Genomic DNA, 25,169 nt, shown 5'->3' with positions numbered 1-25,169 from the left:
CTTCCCTTGGAATTGGGGGCCACTTCCTACCTTGGACAGCCTCAAGATACTGTCACAGGACAGCTGTTGGCCCACCCAACAGCCAGGGTGTGCTCAGTGCCCAATTCAGGGCAGCAGCCTCCAGTCCAGCTCCCACCCTTCAGTGGGAGCCCCACTCTGGCCTTGGAGCTGAACCCCCAGGCCTCATCCAGCTGCCTCATGCCCTGAGATCATCAGTGGTGACAAGCTGGAGGAATGTTGTGGCTCCTGCAGCCTGACTGGGGCCCTCTCGCCCTCTTCACTCCATTTCTCACACAGGTGACTACATGGAACTCTTGGCCACAGCCCCTTTGTGGCATTGTCTCAATGGGTGGAGGCAGAGCTTGCCCGTTGCCAAGTCTGAGCTGGGTAGCCCCACCCCTCCCCAGCTCTCCAGCCCCCTCTGCTGCCTGTACACTGTCCAGAGCGGGCCTTCTGTGCCGGAGGGGACTGACCTGAGCCCAGGCTCCTTCCAGGTCTCTGGGTCTCCTCCAGGCCATCCGGGTGGATCTTCAGGCCCTAAAGGAGGCAGTGCCCTGTCTTTGGAGTGGGCTGCACAGGGCAGCAGTCTGCCTGCTTGTCTCAGCCTGACTGACCAGGGGCCTTACTCCAGGGACCCTCCCTCTGAGTCTTCTCTGGTTTTCCCTAGAGAAGCTTCTCCCCACTCCACTCCTCAGCCTCTCCTCCTCTTGCCATCTCCCCCTCTGTCCCCACCAGCAGCCAGAGTGCTTGTGGTACTCCTTGCTTATATCCTGCTCATGGGTCCCTTGTGCTCAAAACGAAGTCAGGACCCTCAGCCGGACCCATAGGACCCGCCTCTAGGCTCCAGCCTGCTGGCAGCACCGTGCCGGTTCCCTTCCTTCTGCCAACCCTGACCGTGCTCAGTTCCTTGAGGCGTCCGCCACTTAGCAATTGCTTCCAGGCCTTTGCACACACTGTTCCCTCTTCCCAGAACACGCTTTCATCTCCCAGTTCTTTCATCCCCCATGCTGGCCCGTGCGCCTCACCTCCATGCGCCCATGCTTCCCGTGTCTTGCCAGAACACTGTTCACACCTGAGGGGTAGTTACTACCTGCTTCCTGATCACTCGTGGGGTATAAGTTCTCCCCCCGACCCAGGGAGGGGCCGTGTCTGTCCTGTGCTTCTGGTTCCGGAGGAGGGGGCACCCTTGGACAGGGAGAGGAGCCTGAGGTGGTGCTCGCCGTTGAGGGGCTGGTGGCCTGCGCTGCGTGGGGGCAGGGGCATGGTGCTGTGCCAAGACTTCAAGGGCTGCCGCGCTGCTGTGTGCCTCCCGCAGTTACAGCTACATGATTGACAACGTAATCCTGCTCATCACGGGCACGCTGCACCAGCGCTCTATCGCCGAGCTCGTGCCCAAGTGCCACCCACTAGGCAGCTTTGAGCAGATGGAGGCCGTGAACATCGCACAGACGCCCGCCGAGCTCTACAATGCCATTCTGGTGGACACGCCCCTGGGTGAGCTACCCTGGCTGAGGAGGGAGGTGGCAGGCAGCGGCATCAGTGTCAGTGCCTCTGTGTGGGGTTTTCGGACCCCCGGGGGCGGCCCTGAGCCAGAAAGCGAGGTCCGCCCACTGCTGCTTACCCTTCTCTTCCCTTCCACTTGGCCTCCCATTCTCTCCTCCTCACCTGCCTTTTGCTCCCTTCCTGTTGCTTTTGCTGGGCCAGGCTGACTAGCCCCAGGGCCTGACTCAGACCATCTCATTTTGTGAATCTGTCTGATTTCTCCGAATGCAGAGGAAGGCTGAGCTCGCGGAGAGTGGAGAGAGGATTTCGGGTCCCTTGGAGTCTTGGGAGCTCTGACAGACCGTGGCCCTAAGCTGGGCTGGAGTGGCTTGCTGCCTGTGAGGCAGAGGAGGGGAGCAAAGAGCTTCACTTACCTCCACAAAGCAGATCCCAGGGGCCAAGTCAGGCAGTGTCCGGCAGGATGCAGAGTTCATGTCAGAGGCCAAGGAAGGAAGGGGAACTGGGAGCTTCCTTCAGGGCCCCACCTAGGCAGCACTGGCTCCTGCCTGCCTTGGAGGGAGTCTGGGGAGAAGGTACTAAGGCTGTCACCAGCTAGTGCCCTCACAGCCAGAGTCCTAGTCCCCAGGGCACCACCTCCAGGAAGCCACCAGGGTTGAACAACTGGGCCCTAAGCTGCACTTGGTCCTGCACTAAGAGGCCTAAGCCCTACTTGCTGGCCTTATCTGCACAAGATCTTATCTCTCACAATAACTCTGAGCTAGTTCTGGGCTGTTGGTGGCTTCTTCAGTTTCTTCACCTTTAAAGAAGAAACAGACCAGTGAGTCCGTGGGTCCCTGGGGATCGAGGGGCTCTATCCTGCGTTGGCCTCTAATTCCCAGCCCTCCAGTGGCCCCCTGGGTCACTGCTCCATGCTCACCCAGCTGTCATGCTCATTCCTTGTTCTAAGGAGAAGGACGGTTTTCCAAATGTGGGCCCCAGGCTCTCCTGGGAGATGCAGAGAAGTGGGCGTCAGGCCCAGAATCCACAGCTGCCCCTCGAGAAGGGAGGATGTCACAGGCTCTTATGCAAGCCTTTCTTTGGCATGATCTGAGCTTGGGTCTGCCCCAGAGGCGATTAGATCATGTTATGGCTGGCCGCCTCCTTTATAAATCAGTTTTAGGAGCAAGAAGGCAGGAGAAGCTCAGGTCAGTACACATGGCCTGGAGTATTGCTTCGGCCACTTCTAAGGCAGTAGTCCAGACCAGGTTGAGTGCCCCCCAATTACCAGCCAGATGGGCCTTGTGGCAGGGGTCCTCTGTGCCCTGCAGGGGCAGTTGAACATTAGCACAATTCTTGCTTCGGCCGAGTCCACTCGCCTGCCTCTCATACCCACGTCTTTCCTCCCCAGCGGCTTTTTTCCAGGACTGCATCTCAGAGCAGGACCTTGATGAGATGAACATCGAGATCATCCGAAACACGCTGTACAAGGTAGTGCCCCTGGACCCAGGGGTGGTGAAGTAGGTGGGCGGAGCCATGGGCACAGTGGGCTGATGATTATGTGGGTGCTGGGACAGGACACAGCTGCTCCAGGCTCCTCTCCCAGGGGCTTATCTGCTCACTCTCTGGCTCCCGTGACTGGTGCAAGACTTCATGGAACAGGTTCTCCATCCCCTGGGCCCAGATCAAATCAGCAGGAGTGGCTGGTGCTCCGCAGCTTGGCCTGTCAGAGCGGGCTCCTGAATGGCCACTCCCCCTGCATCCAGGAGGGTTACTGGCCACCACCCAGGCCATAGCTCTCAGGCTCACCCCACCTGGACTGTCACCAGCAAGGACAGGCACCTGAGAACGGTGTGGGGAGGAACACAGCCAGGCATAGCCAGGTCCCTGTGTCCCCAGGTTCCCAGGTCTAGAACCAGTGCTGTGGCCCATCATCTTCAACCCCACCCACCTTCTGCTTCCCACCAGGCTGTGGGACAAGCTGGTGACCCCTGGAAATAGAGTGGGCTTGGGATTCCTGGCTCAGCCCTGCCCTGGCCCAAAGAGTTTAGGAGCAGGGCTGAGAGCCAAGGAAGGGGGCCGGCCAGGGACCAGTGAGGGCTTTTTGGGGCAGACTGGGCCCTGGCCACGGTGAGGACCTCTGAAGCCAGGACCTCTGATGGGTCAGTAGTGGGCAGGCCCTGAAGGGGGCCTGAAGATAGCACTGGCCAGCAGCCCTGCTGACCTAACCCTGAGAACGTCTGTCTCTTGGATCTTCATGGTGAGTCTCTTCTCCTGTCCTAGTTGGAGCTAGGTGGCCAACACAGTGGCAGCCTGAGCGCAGGCCCTCCAGTCTCCCTGCGGGGGTCTGGGCCAGGGTGCAGGGAGGGTCTGGAGGTAGGTGAAGAGCCTACCTGGAGGTTGTAGTAGTGTAGGCAGGGGGACAGCACATGCAGAAGCAAGTGTGGAACACGGGCCAAGCGGCAAGCAGTTTGCCGTGGAAGTGCAGGTTCCAGATGGACAGTGGGAGACAGGTCTGGAAAAAAAGGCAGGCACAGGATCAAGTCACCCAGCGTCTTGAACACCAGGCCAGAAGTTTGAATTTTATCCTGTGGGCAGGGTCGGCCAACGAAGGTTTCCAACAGGGCGGAGTATCATCAGAATGTGAGGACAGCCTAGAGGGGACAAGACTAGAGGTAGGAAGATTATTGGCTTCTTTACTCCTCGGGACTGCCCTAGGAGCTAGGTGGGCATCAGCATCCCCATTTGTAAGACAAGGAAACTGAGGGCTTAGAGAAGGAGGGTGGGTTGCCTGAAGCCACTTGCTAGACACTGGCAGCACGGCTCAGCTTGTCTGCAAAGCGAGCGCTCTCGCCTGCCAGTAGGGAGAAAAAGAGGGAGATGGGGAGGGTGGGGTGAGGGGGGCCATGGGGGGCGGGCAGGCAGTGAGAGCCGGCTCAGGTGTGCCAGTGCTCACGCTGCCCGCAGCCCCTGCCCACCCCCATGGGGCTGCTGCCTGCCCACCTGGCCCACTGCCGGCTTCCTTGCCCTGAGGCAGGGTGAGGGGTGCGGCTGTCCCCCCAGCCTCACCCACACCGTCACCGGGCCTGACTGGTTCTAGCTGGAGTCACTGGCGAGGGCTGCCCGGGCACCAGCTTGTAAACACCGACCCAATGATACAGGCACCGTGCCAGGACCGCCTGTCAGGCGATGTCCCAGCCCAGTGGCCACAGATGGGAGATTAGGCGGACCCCCAGTAGCGGGTGGGAACTGTAGGCAGCTGGTGCAGCAGACATGGGCTGGCAGACTCCAGGGGACAGGATGGGGGTGGGAAGGTGACCTTGGTACCTGGGCCTCTGGGGTCTTGCCAGTTTCTTCAGCTCCTGAGCCTCCTGAAGAGAGTCTGGGCCTATGCCACCAGTCTCCACCACCCTGGGGTCAGCGTCTCCAGGATCAGTCCAGCTCGGCAAAGGCTGGTGGCTTCCCCCACAGATAGGAACTGCAGGCCCCACTGGGGCAGGCCTGGAGATTTGGACACACCCAGCTTTGCTGGCCACGGGGAAGGAGGTGGCTGGAGACAGTCCCAGAGGGACTAAACAGTGCCACTAATCGATGGTAGGATTGGCAGCTACCACGCGAGCCCTCTGCTATGCTGGGGTCCACTCTCCCTTTCCGGGCTTCTTTCCTCCTGACCTGTTCTAGACTTTTGTTTCCTGTGACCCCAGTGGTCACCTCAGGCCTTCCCCTGAGCCCAGCTTGCCCAGTGCTGCTGGCCAGGCTCAGCCTGGGCTCGTGGACTCCTGGGTGTCATCTCACCTCCTCTCTTGGGTCAGTAGAACCTGTGGCCCACATCAGCAGGTGGTGGGTGGAATGTTCTCTGCTCCCTAGAGGGCAGACCTCAGTACAGAAAGCTTTCCCTGCCTCCCAGCCCTCACCCCCGGCTCAGGAGAATAGTCTCTAGCCTGTAGAGCTGGAGTTCTTGTGGCCATGCCACCAAGTGGGACCCCGGAGCACCTGAGTAGAGGGAGCTCCCCAGGGGTCATGAGACTGTCCCCCTTTCCTTGACATGGAGAGGTTCAGGGAAGGAAGCCTGCCTGGGCCTAGCTAGTTTCAGGAATTAGTCATGGGAGGGACCTGAGGCCTGGGCTGACCTGGCTTCTCCTCATGCCCAGCAGATCCAATTTGCCTGGGCAGGAAGTGCTTGTTCCCACCGGCAGCCTGTGTGTCCAGCCATCACATTGCAGGGCTGACATCTGTGCCGGCAATAACCACCCCTCAGGAGGAGCTGGGCTGACAGTACAGTTTGGTTCCTGCTGCGTGATGCCTGGGAACTACCTAGGGGATGGGAAGAGGAGGAGGTGCTCTTTAAGGTGGGGTGCTGAGAGGGGCCAAGGCACCCAGTCCAGGCCATCCCCGTGAACTCTCAGGGGTCACCATCCTTCACTGGCCCATCGACACGTGGTTTTCTGAGGAGAGAGGGGAGGAGGGGAGGTTTGGGGGAAGGGCAGGCAGAGCAGCAGGGGGAAGACGGAGCCCTTCTCTGAGCCTGGCACTCCATGGGATGAGGGTGTGAGGGGCACCGCACCATGAAGCAGACAGTGGGCCAGAAATTGTTCTGTAACTACTGGGTGGGGAGAGGCAGCAGGCTACTGCTACTCGGCTGATTAACAGTCGGAAATCTGTGGATGTTTCAGGGGCTCTGACACGGGGACTGCCCTGGCCACGGGTATGATGTTTGGATTCACCATGAAAGGGGTCAGGGAGGGAAGGAGGGAACTGTGAGGAGGAGGCCTGGCAGACCCCCTCGAGTCTCCCTGCCTGGGCTGAGGGAACCCCATGCTCTGCACAGGCCTACCTGGAGTCCTTCTACAAGTTCTGCACCCTGCTGGGTGGGACCACAGCCGATGCCATGTGTCCCATCCTGGAGGTGAGTGCCTGCCCACCCTCCCGCCTGCTGGTCCCCCATCCCTGGCCTGGGGGAAGCCCTGCCAACTGACTGGCTGCTGCCTCCCTCCCCGTCCCTCTCTCCTCGCCTGTGCGCTGGCCCCGCAGTTTGAAGCAGACCGCCGCGCCTTCATCATCACCATCAACTCCTTCGGCACAGAGCTTTCCAAGGAGGACCGTGCCAAGCTCTTTCCGCACTGCGGACGGCTCTACCCTGAGGGCCTGGCCCAGCTGGCTCGGGCTGACGACTACGAGCAGGTCAAGAACGTGGCCGACTACTACCCGGTGAGTGCCCTGGCTGTTGAACGGTGGGCGGGCATTTGGCACCCACGTCCCCACCCCATACCCAACAGCACCCTCATGCTCATGCTTCCCCCTGCTCCCCGGGGCCAGGAGTACAAGCTGCTCTTCGAGGGTGCGGGCAGCAACCCTGGAGACAAGACCCTGGAGGACCGATTCTTCGAGCATGAGGTGAGTGCTGGCCCTGCCCATCCTAGGGAGGGGTTGGTGGCTTAGGCCTGACTCTGGTCATGGCCACCTGCACACCACTCCTGCCTGTGTCTGCAGGTGAAACTGAACAAGCTGGCCTTCCTGAACCAGTTCCACTTTGGTGTTTTCTACGCCTTTGTGAAGCTCAAGGAGCAGGAGTGTCGCAACATTGTATGGATCGCGGAGTGCATCGCCCAGCGCCACCGAGCCAAGATCGACAACTACATCCCCATCTTCTAGCACCCTGGCCCAAGGCTCCCCACAAGTGTGTGTGCGCGCCTGTGTGTCTGCGTGTGCTGTGACAAAGCTCACGGCTCACCTATGTGCCCTGGGGGGTAGCACACTGTCCTAGTGGCTGCCCAGCTTCCCTGACCCTCTCTGAGACTGCTCTTGGGCCTGAAAAGGGGCTGGGCACCTGCTCCCCCCACCAAGGATGGACCAAGCCCCCCACCTCCAGAGCAAGGAGGCCCCCTCAGCCCTGTGTTTACAGCCGCTGACGTATCTGAGAAGCATGTGGTCACTTTTGTGTTCCTCCCTAACCTGAGAACCCCTGGGGGCAGCGTGAACCTCCTCTTCCCTCAGCGGGTCCCCCAGAGCCGTGGCGCAGGGGCAGGATAGAGCGTGCGTGTCCTTGGGGAATAGGGGAAGTAGCTCTGCCCCTCTGAGACAATAAAAACTGCCCTCTCTAAGCCCAGCTGTCTTCTGTCTCCTTTGGGCCCTAGTCCCTCTCCCAGATCCCCAACTCCCCTCGGGCCCCACCCTCGCTGAGCCCACCCCCACCTAAGCCTTCTACCTTCCTTTCTCGGGTGGCAGCCCTAGGCTGGCCCTGTCCCTGTGCGGCCAGATTCCTCAGGGTGGGGAAAGTCAGTGGAGGATTAGCCCCTTCCTTTGCTGGAGGCTCTGACAGGCCTGTGGTGCTGGCTCCTGACTCTAGAGGGCGCCCAGGCCTCCCTCTGCTTCATTGAGCCCCAGAACTCCCTGGGCTGGGGTCATTACCCCCATTTCACTATGAGGAAACCTATGGATAAATGATCTGCCCAAGGTTGTTGAAGGGGGTTGGGTGTAAACCAGAGTCTATGCCCAGAGCCTCGGCCCCCAGGCGGTGCCCAGTCTGTTTCACAGCCACAGCCTGTCACCTAGGCGAACATAGCATCTCCCCCATTCTAGGAGAAATAAAAATTTGTCTTTATTCAAAAAGTGGCAATCAGGCAAGTAGAATATGCAGCCTCCCTGTGGCTTGGGGGGCTTGGGGTGGGTGGTCAGGGCCCTAATTCTTGAGCCAGTCAAGAAACAGTGGGATTCACCCTTCAAATCGCAGCACTGAGGCACTGGTGCCAAGAAATAATCCTGAGGGGGTCCCCAACCTTCCCAGTCACTCCTTAGTTTGCAGAGGCACTGTCTGCAGGATCCTGTCAAAGGCTACAGCTGAGTCTTGCACTAAACTCCCCATCCAGCTGGGTTCTCCAAGGTGCATGGTGGAGCCTTGTGCCCAGGAGGGTCTGTTTGGGCTCATGAAGCAGGAGAGGCCCAGAGGTTCACAGGGAAGCAGCCTCACCAGGCCTGGCCTGTGACATTGGCAGTGGGTGGGGTTGGGGTCCTTTAGGCCAGGCTTTGGGGCAGACCTGGGGGGTCAGAATGCCCAGGGGAGGACCAAGGGCATAAGGGATCTCCTCTGCCGGAGCAGTTCTATGCACGTACTGCTCCTTGGGCAGTGGGGGAAGGGCCCGGTTTAGGGCCTGGGTCCTGGGCTACATCCCGGGCAGAGGTAAGGCCAGGCTGGCCAGGCCGCAGTGCTCTTGGCACATAGGGACTGATGAAGAAGGACTGCAGGAAACGGCGCCGCAGGCCCTCAGGCAGGTAGTAGTGGATGAAGTACATGAGCCCCAGGCCATGGCCTGGGTAATAGCGGCGGCGTGGTTGAGCCGCCAGCAGCGCATCGGTGATGGCATCTACAACCGGGCTGAGGTCTGGCAGTGCTTGGCTCAGACAATGCAGGAACTGCCCGTTCAAGTGCTCAATGTAGTCCTCACCGTAGGCCTGCAGCAGCTCTCGGGGCAGGTTGGCCAGCAGCTGCCGCTTGCGCTCTTTCCACTGGTCCATGTCTTTCACTGCCTCTGGGGAAGGAGTGGCAAGGTCAGAGTGGGGTCTGTTAGGGAAGCCAAAGCCAGACCCAGGTCTCTCTAACTCACAACCTGAGACCTGCCCCCAGCCAAAGCCATGCCCATTCCTCAGACCCAACCCCCCTCCAGAGAAGACCACACCACTTCACCTTCCCCCCTCCCCCACTACACCACACAGGCCCCAGCCCCAAATCCCTGAACCTCACCTGTCTTGAAGCAGGCAGGCTGGATGACGCTGACCTTGACACCCCAGGGCAGAAGTTCACAACTGAACGTGTCCATGAGCAACGCGACAGCCGCCTTGGAGGTCCCATAGGCAGCCAAGCAGGGAAATGGCATGTCTCCTGGGGATGGATTGGGAATGGGCATCTCAGCCTAGGCCAGGGGCTCCAGCACCTCTCCCCGCCCTGCAGGGGCACCTTTTCTGCTCTGGTGTGGGAAGACCCTCACCTGCCGGGCTGCTCACGGTCACGATGCGCCCGCTGGAATGGCGCAGCAGTGGCAAGAGGCCCTTGGTCATCTCAAGTGTACCGAAGAAGTTCACCTCCATGCAGCTGCGGAACGTGGACACTGGAGACAACTCCGCATCTGCTACGAGGATGTTCTGACCCGCGTTGTTGACCAAGCCCCACAGACCTGAAGGCATGTAGCCAGGAGGGAAGCTGAGGGTCAGCTTGGCAGCAGACCTCCAACCCCTGCCCCCTCACACCTGCCGAGCCGCGCCCTTTCCTCGCGCAGCTGAGCCTACTGACCAGTGCTGGCGGTGTGGGCCTTGGTGAACTCCAGCACGCGGCTAATGTCCGCTGGCTTGGTCAGGTCCATCTGTAGCAGCTTTAAACGAGGAGAACAGCAGGCACGCAGCTCTAGGGCACCAGGGCTATTCAAATCCAACACGGTAGCCAGCACTGTGAAGCCCAGCGCATCCAGCTTCTTGGCCGTCGCCTTGCCAAAACCAGAGTCACAGCCTGGCCAGGGAAGGACAGCCAGTGAACTCCCACTGTGGCCGAGTCCGGCCTGAGACAACCCCAGGGTCACCACGGTTTGGATGGGATCCAGGCCTCTGACGCCCAACGTACCAGCAATCAGCAGCCCTCCCTTCTTTTCCTAAGCCCATCTCTGGCAGGCTTTGCCCCTCTGGCTGAGCACCTGAGTACCAACTCTTTCACAACTGTCATCTCCCTGACGACTCATAGCTACCCCATCAAACGTGGCTTATGATCCCCACTTTACAGATGAGGAAACTGAGTCCTAGTAATGCTAAGTTGCTTCCCAAAGTCACTCAGCCAGCATATAGTAAGGTCAGGACTCTATTGCAGGTCAGCCAGTCCCAGCTGAGACCCAGTCCCAGTTCTGATGTCCTTCTGTCTGGTCGATATCAGGCCTCAGCTCGCATGCGCAGTATTACTGCACAGCCTCCCTCCCTTTCTCACTGCCTTTGCCCAGGCTTCTTCTTCTTACCTGGACACTGAAGCAGCCCCCTTTTGTAGTGCTGTCTCATCTTGCCCCCTTGGATCCATTCTCTACCTAAGCAGCCAGAGGGATCCTTCCAAAAATGACAATATCCCTCTGCTGCTGAAAACCTCTCCAAGGCTCCCCACAGCCCTTAGCATGAAGCCGAAGTCCTCTATTCCCATCATGCAGACCCTGTACAACCTGAGAGCCACCTTCCATTCCAGCCTCAACACCCTCAACTATTATTCCTGGCTCTAGGCAAGTGGGAGGCCCATCCGCACTTCACCCCCGACCACCACCCTTGGAATTCCAATCAGTGGCAACACTGGAGCATTCTCTGAGCCCCAGACCACTTGCCCCCAGGACAGGGGCACAATGGATGAAGATAAGAACAGATCTGCGTTAGAATCCCTTCCCATGCCCACCAAGTGTGACCTGAGGTCAGTTACCACTCTTGGAGGCCTAATTTCCTGTCTTTGGTATGTAGAGAGATGGACCACCAGGCAGAGCCAGCCAGTGGGTCTGATAAACCCCTGCTTCCTTGATTGTTCTCATTCCAATCCGGCTCCACAGGTGGCCAACCAGGGCTAGGAGCAGTGAGGGAGGAGGCTCTCTGGAGCCTGCCCCCGTGGTGGTCTTGCTGAGCAGAAGCTGCAAAGTGGTTCTGCACAACCAGTTCCCCCCATTTCAGCCCTGTCCCCTCTGTTAAGGCAGAGAACAAAGCTAGGCAGGGGTCTGCAAGCTGGGCTTTGTGTGGCTGGGGACCCACCAGCCAGCCCCAGCTGAGGGGTATTTCCTGAGCAAGTCTGGCTGGAGGAGGGGCGTGAGCGCCCTTGTGTGTGTGTGTGTGTTTGTGTGTGTGTCCCCATTTGCCTAAGCTCCCTTCCAGAGCAGACAGCCCCTTCACAGGGAAACTGAGGCCTTCCAGAACCTCAGCTCTGCGGTCCCAGCACAGTCACCCAAGCCTTTCACACTCTCTTGCTCACCTGCACACACATTTGGATACCTGCACATAACTCCAACCTACGTGCAGTGAGCCATGAACAACAATGGGCTCACTCCCATGAGACCCCAGCAGTGCACAGCTGTGCACACAAGGCACCCAGCCACTCAACCCAAACCCTGACCCCAGGGCTGAGCTCCCCAAGTAGCCTTGGCCAGCGGTTCTCAGGGAGGGGTGGGTGGCAGCCTCAAGACACAGCGTTCCTAGCAGGTGAGGCAGGGCCTGGTCACCTACTTGTCTGGCAGTCCGTGGTGAGAGAGGAAACCCCAGAGTTTGGGGGCATTGGGAAGCTTGGAGGCCTACTCTTGATGCTTACGTGGGGTGGGCTGGGCAGTCTTCTTCCCCTCCTCCTTCACGGGGCTTTGCAACCAGAGCTGAGGGAAGCCCAAGTCACAAAAGGCATCCCTCCTCTCACCTCACTCTCAGGCTCGAGGCTAGGAGATGTAACAGCGGCAGCACAAAGGCCTGGGGTGAGATCCCAGGAAAGACTGCCTGGGTCACTAGTATCTGCAGATGGCCTGGGTCCTGTTGAGATAACTCATTAATTAGAAGGCAGGAGGGGAGCTGCCTCATCCCTGGGGAAAGAAGCTCCCTGCTTCATACCAGGAGGTCTGTCATCTCTCCTTCCTTAAACCACTAAAACTGGGGTCCCTTGAAACTTCACACTCCACCCTGAACTAAGGTCTCTCCCATCCAGCCTGAGCCCTGCTCTGTCTCCACCATCTTAACTGAAGCCCAAACCCTCATGCCACCTTCACCCACCTCAGTACATTCTGGCTTCTTGCCAGGCATTCAAGGCCCCTTCCAAGGAAACAACCTTATATCCCACCACATCTCAGCAGCCAGACTGGTTACTGACTGTCCCCTGCCCAGGCCATGCTCATTCCTGCCTCAAGCTTCTATCCCACACCCTTTGTCTGATCCAAAACACCTTCCACACTCCACCTATCTCCATCCAGCCTCTGAGGCCCAGCTCAAGGATGGCCTTCTCTGGGAAGTTCTTCCAGCTCCATCTGATCCTGCAGGGCCCCCTGCTAGACTGAGGTCTCCGAGAAGCCAGTCAGCCGGTGGCTGCCCCCAGCCCAGGCCCAATGCAAGGGCAGAGCCCTGAGCACCTGTCCAAAGCCATGGGGCTTAGGGGAGAGACCGGGCTGCCCCTCCCCCATACAATGGAGCCAGTGCCCACTGGCCTTTCTCCCCCTCCCCACTTCAGGCTGGGCCTCAGCTCCTCCTTCCCTCCTTCTGATGACAGATTTATTCCTTGCTCCACACAAAGAGAGCTCAGCCAGGTGACCAGAGGCACCTGAACCCAGCTCTCCAAGACCTCACCTCCTTCCTGGGCACAGAGGACCAGGAGGAATGGCGGTGGCGTGCTGGGTGCAGACTCTGGACAGCTACTTCAGCAATTTAGGTTTGGGTGTTGGGATCTGAGAGGCAGCTGAATGCCCAGCTGTCCCTCATGATGACCTCAAGCTTTTCTGGACTCCAAGGAGCCCAGACAATTGGGGGTCCTAACTCTTCATCTAAGCCTATTCCTCTAATCCCAGGGAAGAGGAGATGGTACCTCCCACGTGGGGATGTTAGGCAGAGTTCAAAGGGTGACCATCCTCTGAAGTCCCTCAGAGCAGTGTCCTCTGTCCGAAGACTGCTCTCTTGAACAGGGACATAGCATAAACCCCAAACTCCAGAAGCCTCCTTCTTTCTTAGCTACAAGTTTCCCCTGTGCACCTGCCCGCTCCCTGCCTCATTTTCCCTCCAACACTCCCTGAAGCCACAGGTAGTTAACCCGGACTTGGGGAGGTGCCCTGCTCTTCCTACTAGGCTGGTTCCCTGCACCCAGGGGAGAGGGACTCCCCCACTCCTGGGCTAGGGGTCCCGCCTTGCCTTGGCATGCCCACGGGGAGCCCTCTGAGTGTCCGGTCCCGCCCTCGAACCTGAAATCCCCGCGCTCCGTGCCCCGCGCACTCACCGGTGATGAGCACCGCGCGAGTCGCCACGGGCAGGCGCTGCGGGCGCGCCAGGCGGGACAACACGATCCAGCCGGTGGCGGCCAACACGGCAAGTGCGGCCAGCGGGGGCAGCAGGCGCTGGCACAGCCAGTCGAGCGCGGCCAGCAGCGCCAGCGCCGCCAGCAGCGGGCGGCCCAGACGCAGGTCCGCGCGCAGCAGCTGCAGCAGCGCACGGGCCGCCACAAGCAGCCAGGCGCCGCCCGACGGCCAGGGCCAGCTCTCCATGGCGGCCGGGCCGGGCTGGGCCGGGGCGGGGCAGGGGCCGGGCTGGAGAGCAGGGATTGGGACTCGGGGCCGAGGCGCGGGGTGGTGCAGAACACCAGCCAGGGGCAGGAGAGATACTCGCTTTCTCTGTTAGCCCTCGGGCCGAGTTTATAAAGAGCCCCGGGGGCGGGGGCGAGGGCGGAGCGGAGGCGGGGAAGGGGCGGGGCTTTCCTTACTTCTCTCCTCTCACCCACTGCCCGGCAGGTGCCCCCACCTCTACCTCCCGCCCTCTACCACGCCCCCGAGGCCAGATCCGCTTTCGAAGAAGCCGGAACCGAGTCCCAAAGTTGCTGCTCGAGGAGCAGCCGCCTCGCCACCCGCCGCGCCCGGGAGAGGTCCTGTCGGTCTAGCCCTAGTGCCCCGCATCCGCTCACTCCTGCGCCCCGACACGTGCGCCTTGGGCGGCTGAGCCGCGGCTCCCAGGTGAGCACATCCACAGCTCACACTTGCTCGGGACGCCTGAGGACACGCGCAACCTTCAGCCAAGTTCCCCACACTGACAGCACCGCCGCGGTCGCCGGGCTTGCCGGAACACCACGGGCAACCAGCTCGCCCTCACCAGGCAGCCGCGGCCAACGCCGGCACACGTAACGTACTCGGACGCCCTGTGCCGCTGCAGGTGCCTAGCACACACGCCCTGACGTGCTCTCACACCTAAGCTGCCCGTAGCCACCGACCGATTTGGGGCAGGGGGCTGGGGGGAGGAGGGTGACCGACCGGGTTCGCGAGAGTCTCTGCCCCGCCTTGCCCCTTCCTTCCACTTTCCAGCCCTGGGGATGCAGCAACCTCACCTCCTCCTGGAACACAAGTGTATATGTGTGGGCGCGGGTGTGTGGAGGCGCGGTTCTGAGGAAGCATCTAGGCGTCCCATTAACTCCAGCCCACCCTCCAACCCCAGGGACTCCAAGAGCCAGGCCAATGGGGACACCTGGGGAGTCAGTGAGGGCAGCCTCTAGGACAGGGTGATCCCTGCCCTGCTCTTAGGATTCCCCAGGGTATAAAATAAGTGAATGTGGGTGCATTTCCCTGCCTGTGTGTATGAAGTTCTGTGTTGATGCGGGGCCTAGTGGCCCCCCACCTTGCCCACCCCAGTGTCTGGCACCCTGTGCTTGGCATCCATGCCAGACTCTGCAGGCACTAGGAGTTGGTGTCAGTACCTTGCTGCCAGGTCCTGTGCTGAGGTCAGTAGGTCAGCCCATGGCAGAGGGGTCCCTGCTTCTTATGGACCCTTGCCCAGTGCTTCATCCATGCCTGCACTAGGTCCTTGGAGGTCATGGACCCCTCCCAATCCTGTTGCCCATTCTCTATCTTAGATGCTCAGCCTCTGTGCCAGGGCTTCAAGGCAATGCTTCCTCCAAAGCCTTCTCTGCCATACAGGCATGGCCCCCTGATGAGCCGGGGGAGTCTCAGGGATAGGCTGGGAGTCAGACCCACTTAAGGGGAAGGTGAAGGACCCATGTCCTTCCCAGAGCCACTTCTGTGCTTCCACCTATTCCTCCTCCTGTAAGTACAGATTACAAGTTAGCCCTGGCCCAGGGAGGCAGGACTTGCCTGGGGAGGTCCTGCCTGACTTTGGGTACATGACCTTGTGTGCCTGTGTATGCCTGTATTTGTGTACACTCGTGTCCGTGGGCTCCATAGCTTGTCCACACACAAATGACACGTCTCTCCCTGTGCCATAACCCTGTATGTGCATGTAAGTACGTGTGTGTGTGTGTGTGTGCGCGTGTGTGTTGTGTGTGTTTTCAGTGACTCCCTTGGTCTGGGTCCATTCTCTGGAAACTCAGGGAAACATTCACTCTCCAAAACCTGCTGACTCCTGTTGTCCTGAATCTGTGTCCCAGTCTCAGAGGTGGACACAGCACCCTTGACCTGGCCTCCTGATCTGAGCTGTAGACCCTGGGTTGGTGGGACCCTCCCCTCCCAGCTCTAGTTGTCCTACTGAGAGTCTGGCTGTGGTTTCTCCAGCTTCAGACCATTAAGGGCTTCCCCTTGGGACTGCAGAGGGGATGTAGAGGAGAGGAAGAGGGGTCCCAGGCAGCTTTCAAGGTCAAGGCCACACAGGTAGTGCCAGTGCTTGCCAGAGCAGGAGTCAAAGGGTAGGGAGGTGGAAGTGGGAAAGCAAGGTGAAAACAGAGTCTGAGAAACAAGATGTTACACTGTCCTGGGGAGGAAACATGAAGGATCCTGACTCATTGGGAAGCCCACGATGGGGAGAGAGACTTGCTGAGAGGGGATGTAGGGAATTGTCTTTGGTTGTGGAGTCTAGGATGGGCTGGAGGTATTGCCTGTTCAGCTTCTGGGACACTGCGCCACCTTAGACAGAAATATTAGTCTTGCATGGTTTGGGTCTCGTGGGACTGGGTGATCTGCCACATTTTATTTAACCCACCCCTCCAGAACTTCATCCTACTTCCTAGGCCAGGCGGCCAGGAGGCCAGGCAGTCAGGCCTCCTTCCCAGGATCTATGCGCCAGCCCCCTGTGACCTCCTCAGCCACTGACCCCTTACCTCTCATCAGGTGGAGACATTCTGGAAGTAGAAAGAAGGTGGTTCAGGCAGTCATGACTGGGAGGGGCTGGCCCAGCCCTGTCTGAGGCCTGGTGCCAGGCTGTGGCTGCCCAAGGGCAGAGAACCAGTCTCTGCCAGAACCGAGAGTCTGGGCTGGCAGGGTCCTCCAGGGAAGAGAAGGGAAGGGGTGGGGGCAGACGGCAGGAGCCCCAGCAGATAAGGCCGGGCCTGGCAGGGGCCGAGGAATGAAGGGCAAGCGGAAGGAGCGGAGCCCCTGAGCCACCCCACCCCTAAGCCCTCAACCCATAGTTTTCCTTCGTCCTTAGTCTCACCCCTCGCCACCCCCCGGGTCAGAAAACTGGTGAGCCAACCCCCCCCCCACCCCCCCCCACCGCCCCCCCCCACCCCGTGCCCCAGGCTCTGGAGGGCCGTGCGGTGGCCGGGGCCTGGCAGGCTGGCTCCGGCCTGTTCCTGCCGAGCCCGGCGGCTCACTGGCCCCATCTACTGGCCTTTGGGGGAGGGCATGGCTCTGAAAGGAGTACCGGGAAGGTAACCAACTGCTGGACCTGAGGATGGTAGGAACAGAAATCCAGGATGGGGTGTGCCAAGTGGCAGTCTCTGAGAGCTCACGTTCTGTTCCCTGACCACACCAGGTTTCTGCAGCCAAGCACTCACTTATCACCTCTTCTTCCTTCCTCTGTGGTCAGGCTGTGGAAGCCTCACGCTCAGTCCCTCCCCCACCACGAGCTCATCTTCAGGTTCGGAGGCAGCAGAGTCCCAAGGAGGCCCTGCCTTGTATTCTGCTTACCCCCTGGCACCCCATCATTCCTCCCTCCTGGCACAATGGCAGAGGGGAGCCTCTTCCTGCCAATGGCCAATCTTTCCACCCAAGTTCCAGACCCCACCCCTCCCCGTCCTCACAGGGAGCAAACTTTTATTGAGTTCCTACTTCATGCCGGGCCCTGTGCTGGGCACCGTGGCTGTCATAACTAACCACTGGCTCCCTCCCAGCGGCATGCATGCTGGCTCGCTCTGGCCTCTCCCTCTGGTAATCGCAATAAAGAACTTCTCTCACTCAATCCTGTATCCCTTTCCCCAAGCATTGTTCTCATGCTCCCCGCCACCATTCTCAGCCGCGTTTCTCGAAAACTGTCTATAGTCACCATCTCCCCTCTCTGCTCCCCACTCTAGCTCTGAGTCAGCTCCCCCTCCTGACCACGCCAAGGGTCGCCAGTGATGACATCCTAGTCCTCACGTACCATGGATACACCTCTGCTTTCAGTTAACTCCTCAGTACTCCAGGCCCTTTCTCCCTTTGGCACCTGAAAAGCCACTGCTGCTGGGTTTCCTCCTACCTCTCTGGCTCTCCCTCTCAGCCTCCGTCACAAGCTTCTCTTCCCTGTGGGTGAACCTCTGGCTGTGGAAGCCTCATGCTCAGTCTCTCCCCCACCATGAGTTCATCTTCCTACTCACATATTGGCGACTCCCACGCTTCTTTCCAGCCAAGGCCTTGCTCTTAACTCCAGGCCCACATGTCCAGCTGCCCCCAGATGCCTCCCGTGGACACCCATAGGCCCCTTACACTCAGCATGTCCAAAACTGGTCTCATCATCTTCCCTAGTTCTGGCAGCCGACCCCTCCTACCTCATCCTCAATCTTCATTCCATGCACTGGCCTCCAAACCTCTTGCTCTGTCCCAAGCCCTGGGTTGGGGTGCAGAAGCCTCACAATAGCCCTTTGTAGTGGGTATCATCATTACTATTTTACATTCAAGGAAGCTGAGGCTTCTGGAGGCTAGGAAAATTGTTCAAGGTCTCAAACTCAGGTTCACATAAGTTTGAATCTTGGACCAGCCCCAAGATTCAAAATCAAGTGTACCAGAGCCCGAAGTCTGGCTTTGTTAATGCAGAGCTAAGTGTGCCACATGTGCCCTCTTAGACTTCATTCTGAGGGCAAAGGAGAGCTGGGAATAGTCTTGAGCAAATAAGGGCCCTGTCCCAGTTGGCCAGGAAATGGGTTTGGGGACAAGGAAAGAGGGGAGGCTGGGAGTCCTGTTGGTGCATCCCTACGAGGGACAGAAGCAAAGGTCTGTTTTGGATAAACAGCCCGAAGTGCTCGTGGACATGTGAAGGCTGAGCCCAGAGGTAGCTGGGTGCCCATGGTCCCCAGCACGTCACTCACGTGGCACAAGAGTCTGGGAGACTGCCAACTCACCAGGCATGAACTGAGTCCCCCATCCCTCTCCTCTAGGCTGTGCACCTGGAAGTCAGGCCCTTCGCTTACTGGGGAGAAGGGTTGGGGAAATGCAGGAAGCCAGGAGTATCACTTGCATTTTCAAACCGTGTCCAGCACCCTTCTCTGAACTTCTTTTCTTTTGCTTCCAGGATTGAAGGCAGGTATTTGGGGATCAGGGCCCTCGAGTTTGGAAAACACTAAGAGAATTTGCTCTAAAGGGTTTTGTGGACCAGCCCCAGGGGAAAGGCAAGCCCCAGCTGAGAACACTTGCTGGGACAGCTTGGTTAACTCCAGGTGAAACTGGTCTTCTTGGGTCCTGCAGTGAGGCTCTGAGTTATTCATAATCCTCTGCCACATTTACTATGTGCTTGCTGTGTGCCAGTCCTTGTGTTTGACTTCCTCATTTTATTTACTATCCTCACATTATCCCTATGATGCAGGTACTACCATTCTATACATTAGAAAACAGACTCAGAGAGATTCAGTGACATGCCCTAGGTCACTCAGCCGTCCAGACACTCTGCTCCCAACCATCAGGCAGCACTGCCCCCTGGCCTTCAGCCTAGGAGGTTGGCATTTTTCAGTGGGCAACCGCCAGGTGAAAGACTATCAACCTTTGAAAATTTGCTTCTGGGAGTTTAGGGGTTTTGAGCATGAGCCACCCATTTTTCTTGCTTGGCCCTGCGATAAAACTTTTTCTGCTCCAAAACATTTTAAAAAATAAAATAAAATAAAATAAAATAAAATTTGCCTCTGGATTAGAAACATGTCTCCCAATGGTAGAATTAAGGCAAGTTGTTAAAACTAATTCCAAAACTTGCTTCCTTACAACTTCCATCACCCTGATTCAGGCCTTTTCTTGGCAGAACAACTGCAAAAGATACAAAAATTAGTTGCTGTTGGCTGGCTGGTTTAATTTATTTGCATATACATAATTCAGTCCCACCCCTTGTGGCTAATACCCTCCTTGGGGAGCTGTGGCTGTTTTCTGATTGCTGGTGGGGAGGCCTGTGTGTGTTGTTTTTTCAAATAAACTGAAACCAGATGGAGGGGGTTTTGTTCACTGCCCTGCCTCCAATTTTCTCCAGCAAATTCCTTGAAAAGCCAACCACCTATGAGTGGTGCCTATTCTCCTTGGAGGTCCCTCACCGCTGGTATGCAAATAGCAAGTGGGGCTGAGATTTCTAAAAGTGAAAACAAAGAGAGGAGAAAGAAGCTTCTTGGTGCAAGGGCTTTTGGGCACATGGCAGGGTCATCTCCCTGTGGAGTCCCGATTTTCGGTCTGCACTTATAGTTTCTGTCCTCATCTCCTTCCCTCTCCCCTGAGTTGGGAATTGAGCTGGGCTTGAGTCAAAATCACCTGGACCAATCACTTGGTGAAAATATGGATTTCAGAGCCCAATCCACACCTCCTTTGCAGTGCTAACCACTGGCACGAGACCCCAGCTCTCAGGATGTGTTGATCTTTGAGTCAGTGGAGAGGGTTATCTTCTAGAAGGGGCCCAAGACACTCTTGCTTTCATCCTGGGAACACCAGTTGCTCAAGATGGTTATAGAAATATTTTTAACCGCCAGCCAGGTCTAAGGCTTTGTAATGCCCCTCGAGCACCTCATCAAGAGATTCCTTGTTCAGAGCGATAAGCAAAGGTACGCATTGGTCACAGTGCCAGGGGTTAACATTTTTCTTTGGAAGTTGAATTGTGCATTGTCATAGTGAAGTATGACCCAGTACCCAGGCTGGGAGAACACTTCTTTCCCAGCTCCAACCTTCATTCCTAGCTCATATCTCTGTTCTTTCGGATTCCAAGGCTTTTTAGATAATTGTGTCAGGTTACATAAGCTTTCGAGATATGAACACTCAAAGGAAATTCCTCTGGGAGCAGGCATGAGGGGTTCTGCCACATAGTTTGCTTTAAAGTATTTGAGGAAAAATTCAGGTGCCTCAGCCCTGCACATTTCTGAAATAAAGTAAGAATCGTCAATGACTTCGTATGCAAGTACCATTCCCCATAGAAATGAGGAAGCAAAAAGACAGATATCATGCTGAATAGAGAAACCCCTCCCAGGGGAGCATGTGCAGGGCCAGGTGGAAGCCAGTTACAAAGAGGGCAGCTTTGACCGGGCTGCCATGGAAATCCTTATCAGCACAGGATACCTTTTTTTTTTTTTCCCCTTTCTGCATCTGAGATAACACACGTGGCAAATACAGGCCTTCCATTTTCCAAGAAACATAAAATAAAAACTGAATTACTGGCAGAGAAGCTTTAAAATCTTTGGTTCCTAGGACACTGTGAATACATTCTCCACACACCCGTGATCTTTATTTCATTTGCCTCCGAGGGATAGCCCTGCATCATCTCTGTTGCATAAGGTGCTGTTTCCAAACACCTTGTTCCTAACTGGAGACACAGAATAAGTTTTATCTAGGTCTGAGAGAGTTCTTGGAGGGATGACATCGTGTTCCAAGCTGCACTGGTCAGAGTCAACAGTGAGAAAGCTGCCAGAGTCTTCTCACCAAGGAAGCTGAGAGAATATTGTAAATACTAAATGGCACTTCTTTCTTAAAGCATAAAATGGTCACAAAAACTACTTAACAAGGAAAAATTAATGGGAGGAAAACGTCTTGAATGTAGCAAATAAAAAAAATCTTTACAAGGGACATGGAAATAATAGATTTACTATGATGAAGGGACGATAATATAGGAAAGTCAATTTTTACACCAAAAATAATTCAACAAGTATTATTTACCTTACAAAAGGCTTCACAAAAGAATTCCTATAAGTAGCTTTATCCTTTCATTTGTTTGTTCCCTCCTTCGTTCATTCAACAAACATCTATTGAGTGCTTACTGTGTTCTAGGCTCCATGCTTAGGGAAGCCATGGTGAGTTAGATAAATATTCCTCCCCTTGTGGTCTCTGTATCTGGCTGGAGGACAGCCCCTAATCAGATCACTATGCAGTCAAGGAGCCACTACTGACAGAAGGAACTATACAGCAGAGTCTTGTGACCTCTTCTATTCTGAGGGTCAGAGAAAGTTCTCCTGGAGGAAGTGATGTTCCAGGTATCAAACGCATCACATGCAAAGGCCCCTAGTATAAGAGGGAGTCTGGTCCTTCAGGGAAAGGGAGGTCAGGAGGCTGCAGAGGTCAGCTGGAGCCAGGGGGCAAGGGAGGTTTTGATTCTAATTTCATGGTATATCGAAATACTGCTCCCCGGGGAGCAGGGAGAGTCACTGAAAGTTGTAGCAAGAAGTAAAATAATCAGTTTGCCTTCTTTTATTTCCTTCTTTGTTTTTTTTAAAGACAGCCACAAGCTGTGAGGAGAACAGACTGATGGGGATGGGGAGCCCGCAGTGGAAGCGAAAGACCAGTCATGAGGGCGCTATGTTTGCCAGGGCAAGAGATGCTGGTGGCCATGGGGACAAGCCAGTTGGATGGGCTGACTCATCCAAGGCCCACTGGAAAGTGTACTGGGACCCAGACAAAATGGACCCAGAGAGCAAGAGCTGTGGCTAACCATATCCCACCAGGTGAATTTGATAATTAAAATTTAACTCCATTTGTTGGGCTTCCCTGGTGGCGCAGTGGTTGGGAGTTCGCCTGCCGATGCGGGGGACGCGGGTTCGTGCCCCGGTCCGGGGGGATCCCACGTGCCGCGGAGCGGCCGGGCCCGTGAGCCATGGCCGCTGAGCTTGCGCGTCTGGAGCCTGTGCTCCGCGGCGGGAGAGACCACGGTAGTGAGAGGCCCACGTACCGCAAAAAACAAAAACAAAAAACAAAAAAAAAAATTTAACTCCATTTGTTAATGAAATGGAGAGGATCATTTCCTGATTGAAAGACAAGTAGGCTCTAGATTATACGTATCAATGTCCACTACCAATGGGACATTCTGTGTGCTTCATACGCAGGACCACATTTTTAGGCCTCATCGTGGCTCTATGCAGTAGCTATTGTTATCCCTGTTTCACATAGGAGCAAACTGAGATTGAGAGGTTAAGGAATTTGCCCAGCTGGCGACTGGCAGAGCTGGGATTGAAACAGGTAACCACCGACATGCCCTGGGACATGTGACAAGTCCCAGGAAGCCTGGGCATACATTGGCTCTAATTAAGAATGGGCTGCTGGATCCAGCCCAGGGTGGGAGGAGCTGCCTGGGAGTCTCTTCTGGCAATTCTAGGAGTCAGGTAAGCTAGCTTGGAACCTTGTCACACACATGTGCACAAGTTCTTTAAACCACAGTTGGGTTTTTTTGTCCCTACAGCCTGGGCTGTTCACCCTGGGCAGACCGTCCTTGCTGGTCAGGGGCAGCTGCTCTGGGCAAGAACAAGTCCTGCCCTAAGAGATGACTTCTGTCCCAGAAAAATGTGTCTCATGTTTTCATAGAAACTGGCCAGAGGGGGCAGTAGGAGCTGAAACTACACTCAAAGTAAAGGGAACCCTGTGGGAAAGAGCCTGGGGTGGGAGCAAAAGACTTGGGTTCCAGGAATGGCACCAATCAGGGGACAGGGATGAGGAGGTGGACAGGAGCTCGCTGAGCTGGGCTTTCAAGCCACACTTTGGCATTTCAGTTGATCCTAAAGGCAAAAGGAAGCCCTGGAAGTATCTTAAACAGAAGACTGATGAGGTGGTGTTAGCAATGTGTGGCCTTCCTCAGTAGGTGATGCCCTGGGCCGTGTCAGGTTCTGCATTGGTTACCACACCAGGCTGACAGACTCAGAACACCATCAAATTGCCTGTGCCTTTAAGAAAAATTTGGCCAGAGGGAGTCTTCTTTTCAGAGAGCTTGGCCTGAAGTCACTCAGATAGACATCCAGGGAATCTGGGGAGACAGTTTTGTTTCAAATGAAATAGCTTTAATTGGATAAATGCATGTATATACTTAACCCTATTTGAAACCCACTGTATTAGTTTCCTATTGCTGATACAACAAATTCAGTGGCTTAAAACAACATGAATTTATTATCTTACAGTTCTGGAGGTCAGAAGTTTGAAATGGGTCTCGCTGGGCTAATGTCAAGGGATCAGCTGACTGGTTCCTTCTGGAGGCTCTAGGGGAGGATCTGTTCCCTTGCCTTTTCCAGATTCCAGAGGACACCTGTATTCGTTGGCTCATGGCTTCTTCCTCTATCTTCAAAGCCAGAAGTATACTGTTTTCAAATCTCTCTGACCTCTGCTTTCATCATCACATCTCCTCCCACTCTGACCCTCACAGGACTCTCTCTTATAAGGGCCCTTGTGATTATACTGAGCTCACCTGGATAATCTAGGATAATCTCTCTCATCTCAAGATCCTTATCATATCTGCAAAGTACACTTTGCCATGTGAGGTAACATATTCATAGGTTCCAGAAATTAGGATATGGACATCTTTGGGAAGCCGTTATTCAGACTACCACCCACTTTAACAAATAAAGAGAAAGAATGATAAGCCTGGCAGCTAGAGGGAGAATGGACTGGAAGCAGGCAGGCTGATGTTAGGGAGACAGAGAGAAGGCTGCTGCAGAGTCAGCAAGAAAGGTGCTGGTGATCTGGGCTACAGTGGGGTGGGAAGAATGAACACAGGACGTATTTCAGAGGGAGGACTGCCTGGTCTTGGGGACCGTATGGGTTAGCTGGGCAAGGACTAGGGGGAGACTGGGTAGGTAATGGTGCCCTTCAGAGGGCCTGAACGGGGGAGCAGGTTTGTGGCAAGGATGAAGAGGGCAGATAGGGATATGTTTCATTTAGATACCCACGGGACACCTAGAAGTGCCTGGGAGGCAGATGGACCCAGGGTCCACAAGGCTTGACTCTCCAGTCCCTCCCTTCCCTGTGGGCATAGAAGGGCTCACCCTCCACCTTGATTTCTGGGTCACCATCTCTTTTCGACCCTAAGTTCTACAATTCCAGATAAGAGTTGAGGAGTCATCTTGTATTTCTGAGGCCAGAGTGGCACTGATATTTATTCCATATCAAGTTTGAGTTTATCAGTCCTGGAAACAAGAATCTGCATGATAGAGAGATAAAGACACTTGCACAGGACCCACAATTGGCATATGACAGAGCAGGAGTTGCTATGTTGCTTTTGTTATATGTTTGTGGCTGATAATTTTAGGGACAGGGATGTTTTCTGTCCAGCCCATTCTGAGCAGGTAGCCAGCCAGCTGCTCACCTTTTTAGGGCCTTGGAGATATGGATAGGACAGCTGGTGGAAGACAAAGTCTCTTCCTGTCTTTTGAGAAAGTCTGAGCTCATAGGACACTCACATTCTGACTGTCCCCAAGTGGAGGGGAGAGGGAGCATTCAGGGAAACCAAGTTCAGCAGGGAGGTCCTTCAGGCAGGGAAAGGGAAGAGAGTCTGCAGGCCCTGGGACAGAGGAAGCAAGTGCGTGTCCCCTGGCAGCCCCGGTGCAGCAGGCATGGCTCCACAAGGCCCAAATCTAAAAGTCCTGTAGGTGGGTGGGACAATGGCTGTGGCCTTAGTACCAGAGAGGACCCATGACCAGACAGTGCTTCTCACAGTGTTTGCTCCTGCAGGAGATCCTGAGTCCTCGGAATAACCTGGGTAAAGAGAATCCTAGTAGAGACCAAGACTGAATTTCCCATCAGCCTGGAATATGGGAGCTCCCAGTAGGATTTATGCTTGATTTAAAGGAAATAAAGAGGGCTTCCTTGGTGGCACAGTGGTTAAGAATCCGCCTGCCA

At 56.1% G+C, this 25,169-nt stretch overlaps 2 protein-coding genes across 2 annotated transcripts in view; one reads left to right on the top strand and one right to left on the bottom strand.

The window, feature by feature from the left end:
• Nucleotides 1-7,580, top strand: part of ATP6V0D1 (ATPase H+ transporting V0 subunit d1) — a 38,080-nt gene extending 30,500 nt beyond the window's left edge. Inside the window, exons 3-8 of the mRNA XM_082677577.1 lie at nucleotides 1,316-1,494; nucleotides 2,891-2,970; nucleotides 6,308-6,385; nucleotides 6,511-6,687; nucleotides 6,796-6,873; nucleotides 6,970-7,580. Coding sequence (XP_082533703.1) covers nucleotides 1,316-1,494; nucleotides 2,891-2,970; nucleotides 6,308-6,385; nucleotides 6,511-6,687; nucleotides 6,796-6,873; nucleotides 6,970-7,131 — 754 coding nt within the window. The 3' untranslated portion in view covers nucleotides 7,132-7,580. The remainder of the gene's footprint in view (nucleotides 1-1,315; nucleotides 1,495-2,890; nucleotides 2,971-6,307; nucleotides 6,386-6,510; nucleotides 6,688-6,795; nucleotides 6,874-6,969) is intronic.
• Nucleotides 7,581-8,577: 997 nt separating this feature from the next.
• On the bottom strand, nucleotides 8,578-13,700 carry HSD11B2 (hydroxysteroid 11-beta dehydrogenase 2; the record flags this gene model as incomplete). The annotated part of the gene is made up of 5 exons (XM_082677574.1): nucleotides 8,578-9,005; nucleotides 9,218-9,355; nucleotides 9,462-9,647; nucleotides 9,764-9,976; nucleotides 13,436-13,700. The coding sequence occupies 5 exons, from the start codon at nucleotides 13,698-13,700 to the stop codon at nucleotides 8,578-8,580; spliced, it is 1,230 nt and encodes a 409-aa protein (XP_082533700.1).
• Nucleotides 13,701-25,169: the final 11,469 nt, after the last annotated feature.

This window comes from Grampus griseus (genome assembly GCF_964374135.1).
Source record: "Grampus griseus genome assembly, chromosome: 19".
In the NCBI taxonomy this organism is placed as follows: domain Eukaryota; kingdom Metazoa; phylum Chordata; class Mammalia; order Artiodactyla; family Delphinidae; genus Grampus; species Grampus griseus.
The sequence above is the reverse complement of the archived record's forward strand: the minus strand, read 5'-3'. Positions and strand labels throughout refer to the sequence as shown.